Below are 8,873 nucleotides of genomic sequence, written 5' to 3' on the forward strand. Positions count from 1 at the left end.
TTAATCATTCAGAACACTGTGTAAAAATAACAAAAAACAAAAAGTGAATGCAAAAGTGCACAAATATTTATTTTACATGTTTGATGTGTGTGGCGGGCCGTGGTCTGTAGTGCTGCTGCAGGGGAGGTGGACCCACCTGAGCGGCATCTGCAATCACGCCTCTCAGGCGTAAAGTCTGTGCTCTCTCGGCTGTTTGTTTTTTTTTTGGTGTGTGTTGGGCTGTGAGATGAAAAGCTACAGCCGGCTGTGTGGGTACAGCAACCATGTGTGAAAAGTGGTCAATAAAGTAATGCTACAAAGCGTGTTCATGCAAACATTGTTGGGTCTGCCGTGGTACAATGGGACTTTGTACCACGGGCTGTACGAAGTCACCTCATCTTTACACAAAACTGTAAGCTGTCATCTGCGAGGCGAGAGTGGTGTTTGGTTTTACCATAGATCATGGTGGAGAATGGCTGCTCTGCTGAGTTTTGCTCTCTGTAGCCGTATGAATGGCAAACTACACTGATTAGCAGCGGCATAGGCACACTTAAAATTTCTTCTGAAATTTTCGCTTTCTAGTTATTAATATTATTGTTATTTAGGGCCATTGTGGCTCAAGAGTTGGCAGTTCGACTTGTAATCAGAAGGTTGCCGGTTCGAGCCCCGGCTCGGACACTCTCTGCCGTTGTGTCTTTGGGCAAGACACTTCACCTACCACCTACTGGTGATGGCCAGTGGGGAATTATAAAGTGGAATTGTAAAGCACTTTGAGGGTCTCAAAAAGCACTATATGAATGCAATCCATTATTATTTAAACCAACTGTTAACTGTATATTTCTGTACATTAAGTATTGTTATTCATATTGCCGCATTTTTTGACCTTGTTTATAGGTAATTTCATTGTTTAATCACATTAAAATGTTCCTAATTTAATGTTTAAAAGCACCTAAAAAAGGCAAAATCCCATGTAAAATTAGGGCAACAAACTGTATTGTCATTACTGAAAATAACTGTATTTTCATGAGAAAGTTTTTTTTTGTTATTTTATGGTATTATTTTGGTGCCCCAGCTGCCGGAATATTACTGTTATTTTAGGATTTTTTTTTTTTTTTTAGAGTGTAGAGATGAAAACGTATCACAGCAACATCAGCAGAGCAAGGCACAGCAACAAAACTAGGTCTTTTTGCTATTATACATTTATTTATAGATGATTACTATTAGTTTTTCCAAATAAATTTACATACACTACCAGTCATGTAAAGTCCTGACAGACCTGCTGAAGAGTTTTTCTTCTGCATTGTGGATCAATACTGAAGTGAATAAAATATGGAAATGTCTTCAAAGGACAAACATGTTAACAACTGGAAATTTGTTTCAAATTGTAGGTTTCTTATTTGGTTTAGAAAAGCTCTGCACACTCCTCAGTCTCTCAGCCAGCTCCATGAGATTCTCTCCTGGAGTTTCTCCAACAGTCTTGAAGAGACTCCAACACATGCTGAGCTCTTGGCAGAGGAGTGTCTAAAGCAGTGGAACCTCCCCCCTTCAAGTATAATTGCCCCCTGGGGTCCTCCCAAAGCTACTGGGCTGCAGTATTGTCAGCCTGTCAACCCAATGCTACTGGATGACAACATGGAAAGCAAGAATGCTTGAAAGTAACTACTGCATTTACTCAAGTGCTGCACTGTAGTACAGTTACATTTAATCACCGTGGAGTTAGGGTAGCTTGGAATGAGTCATATTTCAAAATAATCCACCACAACTTTCTCCTGATTGCCTGCTCCTCTGTAAACAGAAGATTTGAATCGCAGGTCAATGAAGCACACCAGAGATGTCCACATAAGAATTATTCTTTCTATGACATCACACTCAGCTAAAAGTTGAAAAACCTGTGACAAAGTTATTACTAATTCTTATATGGCTAAGGTTAATATGACAATTCACTATTTTAAATTAGTAGTACTAATGCTAATCTTATACTTTGTACTCCTTAGACATGCTTGACATGTTCAATAACTGGTATTGCAAATAATTTAAAATAATAATATTTGATACAAATCTAACATTTTGGGATATAATATATATTGAGATAACCGGGATTAGTACAAAAAGTAATAAAACAAGCTCCAGCTTTGAAACAGAAGCAGCTTACTCATTCATGAATCAACGACTGATGCAATAATAACATTGAGTATTGCTGCTTTTCTTCAGTACAGGATCTAAATGCCTCTTCCGCTGTTATGCTCTGCTGCCATGTTACCTGTAGCAGGACAGAGGAGAGTGCAGCGTTCCTTAAGCCAATTTTCAATGCTGTCTTTATTTCTGATTGAATTTTTCTGATTTCCCACAGGCCAGCCGTGACTGGTTCTCGATCCCCTGTAAGCCACCGTTTAAAAAGCAAACAAACCTGGAATCGCCCCTGCTTGTTGGCTGCTTTTCCTTCACTTTGCCATCCAACTCGTCCCAAACCATGACATCTGGATTAAGACTGAGTGACTGTGGAGGCCAGATCAGCTGCAGCAGTACTCTAACTCACTGCAGGTTTTCATTATGTACATTTGAAAAGTACTTGACCTTTGTGTGTTAAAGCACTGATGGAGTGTTTTGGTTGTTTTTTTAAATGAATCGAGCGATTGTCATTATATAGAAATGTCCTAATCTTTAAATTCTACAAATTTTGATAAGGATATCAAAAGTGAGGCGACTTCTGTTGTGATTTGGCGCTATATAAATAAAATTGAATTGAATTGAATATATTGCTAACTATAACCCACTCCATGTGTGAATAATTATGGTTACAATAATGTCAATAGCATCTAAAAAAAAGCCAAAAACTGTCTGCTTACTACATACTTGCATATCTGTTGGTTCACAGCTCCTGTGTCTTCAGTCTAAGACGTTTTGTGTTTGAGCAATAATCTCTAAGCAAACTAAAAATTTGGAATAAAAATGAGGCAGAGGAGACGACAATGCATCAGGTGCTGTCATTGTTAAAGATGGAGATTTACTGCCAGTTACACCGCCTGATATAGCAGACCACAAAGGACACACTTTATGGCACCTTTATGATATGTAGACCTAAGATAAAGCAACAATACTTTAAACTACAACATTTGGTCAAGTCCTAGATACGTTTCACATGAAAAAATGGCAGAGATTGAGCTTAAAGCAAAGAGCACCAGCTAATGTCACAATCATTTACTTTCAGCTTGACCCCAGACTACACATTCAGTCTATGACATGAAGCAGATTGACGGAGTTGGTGCTGGTCAACATGAATAAAGGCGACTCCATGTGTCATGATCCTGGGTCTTTTGACCCGGCGTTTTAAGTTTTGAGTTTATTTTGTTCATTAGGTTATCTAAGTTCATTTGTTATTAGATTCCCCTTGTGTATCCAACCCCATTAAGTCTCCCTTGTCCTTCATGTGCTTCATGTCTGTGTTTCTTATGTTGTCATGTTTGCGTTTCATTATGTTTCCCATTTTATTTTGAAAGAGGTCCTGTGTTCCTGCATTTTGTTTTACTCTTCCCATGTGGAACTCATGTCTTGAGTTCCGTCAGTGTGTTTCCTGTTTTACTTTCACAGTCTGTCCTATGTTAATGTCTCTAGTTTTGCTTCCCTTGTCTCGTCCTGCCTAATTACTCTCAGCTGTGCTCTCCTCCTGTGGCTCATCCCCCCTCGTTGTCCCTCAGTGTATTTAAGGCCCATGTTTCTCTTTGTCAGGGTTGCGTCCTCCCTCATAGCTGTGTGATTTTTCCCTGTGGCTCCTTGTGCTTTAGTTTTCCTAGTTTAGTTTTGTATTGTTTTTCGTGTCCCACTCCACCCAGCAATAAAGCTGTGTTTTTTGAGTTTACTTTTTGTCTCTGCGAGTTTGCGTTTGGGTCCTACTCTTGCCTGCACACAGCCGTATTGTGATAGAAGGACGCAACCCTGACAAAGAGAAACATGGGGCTTAAATACACTGAGGGATAACGAGGGGAATGAGCCACAGGAGGAGAGCACAGCTGAGAGTAATTAGGCAGGACGAGACAAGGGAAGCAAAACTAGAAACATTAACATAGGACAGACTGTGAAAGTAAAACAGGAAACACACTGACGGAACTCAAGACATGTAAACTTAACAGACTGGGGAGACAGAACATAGGGACCTGAAACATGGAACAGAAAGGCACAGTAGACACAACATGAACATAACAACGCCACAGGGGAAGAGTAAAACAAAATGCAGGAACACAGGACCTCTTTCAAAATAAAATGGGAAACATAATGAAACGCAAACATGACAACATAAGAAACACAGACATGAAACACATGAAGGACAAGGGAGACTTAATGGGGTTGGATACACAAGGGGAATCTAATAACAAATTAACTTAGATAACCTAATGAACAAAATAAACTCAAAACTTAAAATGCTGGGTCAAAAGACCCAAGATCATGACACCATGTTTATGGAAGTTAAAATGTTTAAACATGTTTAAACATCAGAGACACATTTGGCCTAAGTTGGTACTGGTTGTTGAATATGATAGCAGCCGCAATGCTGTGAATTTTTTGGTTTAATAAAATTTTATCCCAAGACTTGGTGACTGGAGAACAAAAAATAAACCAATTTTAACTGACATTTTCACTTTTTTTCAGAATAGGATCCGAATGTGAGGTCTATGTGAGTGCAGGTAAACAGATGCTCAGACAAAAGACAAACTGGATATGTTCATCACTGTACACAAGCTAACAGTGGAAATATCAAGGTAACAAGACACAGCTGAAACTAATTAAGACAAAACCAAATAAAGTCAAACCAGTGAAAATGCACAAGGTAAAAAAGAAACACACAAAATGGGAATCACAAAACAAAAATAAAGACTTGATAACAAGATACAACGGGATACTGACGAGGCAAGAAAAAAAATATTAAAACATGGAAATGAAATATTGATAAACCCAAAGTCTTCATAGCATAAAACTCCCAACAAAGTAATAAAAATAAAAAACCAAAGAATATAAACCAAACCTCACAATGACAGAACCACAGGCCATTTCCACTTTTCCACTTTGACTTTTTCCAAATGATAGGCTCAGGTAGGGTAGGGTTACCACCAAACATTCTAGTCTCACAGATATCTTCATAACCACATTTAGATAGCAGTTTATTTATTTGCATGAGCATGATTATGATACATATTGGCACTAACATCACTGGTAAACTGCTTTAATTATGTTGAATTCAAAAGTGATATTCCGTCCTCCTCCTTTTCTCTGGGTACACTGAAATATAAAACCCATACTCCCAAATCAGGACTTCATTATGCCAATTACTGTCTGAAGAAAACGGTTGTGCTCATATTTAGTGTCTTAACTCCAGAGATTAGGATTCAGTGATATGAAACTTAGTCTGGAGATGAACGGGGGGCTAAAATGTGACATTATGTTGAGAGAACAGACTGCTGTGTTTCATGTTTTATACACACAGGTTTCATCATAAGAGTTTTTTCTCTCAGCCTCAAGACAAACATTAGTCCCAGAAGAAAACAGAGCAGCAATGACAGAAGAAAAGAAGGGGCTGCCACCGAATCAACAACATTTGGTATTTGGTACATAATGAGACCATTAAGTCAAGATCACAGCAGAAATGTTTTAAAAAATGAATTAGAGCACCACAAAAGCTTAATTCCCACGCTCTGTGAAAAGAGATAATTCAATTTAGATCATGAGATTGTTATTTTGCCTCCATGAATTTAGTCTGGTGTCTATTTATTGTGTTTATTAGACGTGTTTACCTTTAGGTGCGCTCGTTTGTGCTTCTTCTCTCTTCGTTTAATTTTTTACGCCTGTAGCTGTGAGTCTGTGAGTTGTGTTACAAACCTCATGCTTTCTGAAAATAAGTCATCACTAGAAGAGATATAACTTCCTCAACAGGCTAATACAGCATCAACAGCAGTAGTGGTCCGTGTTTGTGTGTTGGGACTGACCGTCACGCCGCTGTCCGTCTGCGTCTCTCTGTAGGTGAAGTTGCAAACAGCCCAGGCCAAGTAGTACGTGGACATGCGAGGCGTCCGGGCAAAGTGATTGGTCAACCAGCCGTCCTCATCCGACAGCGAGCTGCTCTCCACCGGCATGTTGGACAGCGAGGTGTACTGTGGGTCGTGGCGGAGGGTGAGGGAGAATGTGGCCTTGTAGACAGGTTCATCAAAGCAGGGGAAGGCCTTCCGGGCGTGGATAGGACTGAACTGAGTTACTGCCAAGTAGCTATGAAAAGAAAAAGGAATAAAAGGATTATTACCAGAAAAAAATTTTTTTTGTAAAGATTATAGAAGATGACTTCACCAGTGAACCACTTTCATTTGGGAAATGGCAAACATGTATGAGTTCCATATAAAGAGCTAAATGTGAAGGTAATACAACCCTTAACAGGTCACTGGCAACGTAGCTGATGTTTAGCGGTAAATAAACATAAAGAATGAGATATCAGCAGTTATGAATGCCAGTAAAAATGAAAGAAAACACCTCAACATCGACAAGTAAATGGAAGTGCTTTATACAGCACCGGAAAGCACTTTACAAAGCTCACACACATTCATACAACTCTTTTGTTCTGCACATGCAGGACTAACAGGTCCCAGTAACTCAGGCATGCATCTTTTTGTTTTAGTGGGTTTCAATATCCTCCCCAAGCATGCTTTGGCTTGCAGACTAGAGGAATAAAGTCAAGATAAGTGGTGGCTCGAATTACCAACCTTTAAATTAAAATATGACATGTTGAAAACTACGGCTAAAATAACAAGACTGACAAACCACAGCTTCCTGAGGCCTCTCACCTCATAATCCACAGACCAATGTCTCATTGTTGTAACTATGTCACTGCTGGTGTCGTTTCTGTTGGTGTTGCAGACTGCCACAGAGAAGAGAGATGTCCAAAGACACAAAGACTTTTTCTGTTATGAATTAAAGGCAATTTTGAAAACAAGGAAAACTGTCCTCTATTGTGTGGTGTGATTTCTTCCCAATGCTTCTTCCTCTTTCTTATAAACTTCACTGATTTCTCCTTTCCTGTTCAAACCAAACTGTCAACCAACCGACATTCAGTTTACATATCAAGTCTTCGCCATTGGCTTGAGTGCTGTTGGCATTTTGGAGGACTGCACAGTTGGAGTGCAGTCCTCCAAGTCCAGTAATCTTAAGAAGCAGAGTAGGTTGTTGTTGCTTTGACTTCACCTGCTTTCAAAGTTAAGAGAAAAAAGATCTGAAGGGAAAATTAATTGCTAGACCAATGCATTCAAGTTGCAGTCTTTATTAAGAAGTGTATCATAAAATAGGAACGATGGGCATGACCACAGTTCTAAAGCACATGCAAATCGTGTACAGCCACATTCACACACCAGTGTGTGAATGTGTGTGTGAATGGGTGGATGACTGGATATGTAAAGCGCTTTGGGGTCCTTAGGGACTAGTAAGGCGCTATATAAATACAGGCCATTTACCATTTTACCATTTACATATCAGTGAACGGAGTACACGCCTTTTGGCATGTGGTCATGTGGTTCAAAGCCCATCATATACATGTGTTATGATGATCCCGATAAAGGCCACAAGCCAAAAGTAGGCATAATAATTGTACATCTTATTGTGAGACTAGTATTCTCTAAAATGTGGAACAATGTAGGTTTTACACCTTATTTTATGAGCCCAGTTATAGGAATGGTGTACGGAGGACCACATAAGACCACAAAAATTTTAAATAAAAGACAAATAACATGAATATAACATGGGAGATGCACAACAGATTATTTCAGAATCAGAAGATTTTATTTATCCCCAAGGGGCAATTAAGATACAACAGAGCTGCATGACATTGAAGATAAGGACAGGGCATAAAGAGGCAATAAGAGTGAGATAATAAATACACAGAATATACAGAACATACAGTTTTAAAATTACACAGTTTAAAATTAAAGTGACTGAATTTGACAAAAACAGGAGAAAAAACACAAGGAAACTAACAAAGTAAAAAGAAATGAGAAGATGCCATTAATGTCCAATTTATGCTTCAGCGGAAAATCTACGTTGACATAACCATGCCATCACCTTCCACGCTGATTAATCATTGCTGGCGGCTTCAACCCGACCTGCAGATACATTTCCTAGGAGGGGGAAGTTCACATTAAATGGAAGGTTACAACATTGGGTTAAGAGGGGTTTCCAGTTAAAACATACGTTAAAACAAATTTGCAGTCTAATTAGGTTGAAGCACAGTCCCTTTATGTTGCCACGAGTCTTTTTTACTTTTATTCCATTCTTCTCTTTTTCTCAAAGTCCTCTCGTCCTCTTCTTGATCCTATTTTTCTCCCTCCTTTCCTCTTTCATTCAGTCTAACTGTTTAACTCTTTCTCCATCCATGCTGGGGCGTGTGCATCCATATATGTGATACCTGAGTGAATCACAGCAGGCTGCTGTCATCATCATCAACGCAGGAGAAAATGTGCTTTTTAAAGCAGCTGGTGAGGAAAAATGGCTGCTTGTTGTTCCACTACAGCTGCTCCTAATTTGGTTGAACACTGCCAGGGTTCGACTTCTCTCTGTGTTCAGGTCGACTATCATTTGCATTGCCTCTAATTGGATCCATTTCAGACCAAAGCTAGCTGTTCAGCAAGTGTTCAGATCGCTCCAGTTTATGACAGTTTTTCCCTGTAATTTTGGTGCATTGTTTCAAACCAAAGGCTCAGTTTTCATAACAAATTACACAAAAAACTCAACTTTATTTTCATGTGCATTGTGAACAACTGTTGGTCCAAAACTGCCAGTAATAAAAAAAAAAAGGAAATAAACTATATCAAAAAAGGCAAATTAATTATTATTAATATTATTAACAACAACAACAACAACAACAACAA

General features: G+C 39.0%; 1 protein-coding gene across 1 annotated transcript in view; it reads right to left on the reverse strand.

Moving 5' to 3' along the window:
* Positions 1-8,873, reverse strand: part of LOC102291928 (thyrotropin-releasing hormone-degrading ectoenzyme) — a 273,214-nt gene that overhangs the window by 222,371 nt on the left and 41,970 nt on the right. Inside the window, exon 3 of the mRNA XM_042213580.1 lies at positions 5,955-6,231. Coding sequence (XP_042069514.1) covers positions 5,955-6,231 — 277 coding nt within the window. The remainder of the gene's footprint in view (positions 1-5,954; positions 6,232-8,873) is intronic.

This window comes from Haplochromis burtoni, unplaced genomic scaffold (genome assembly GCF_018398535.1).
Source record: "Haplochromis burtoni strain Fernald_Lab_line unplaced genomic scaffold, NCSU_Asbu1 Contig_456, whole genome shotgun sequence".
NCBI lineage: Eukaryota > Metazoa > Chordata > Actinopteri > Cichliformes > Cichlidae > Haplochromis > Haplochromis burtoni.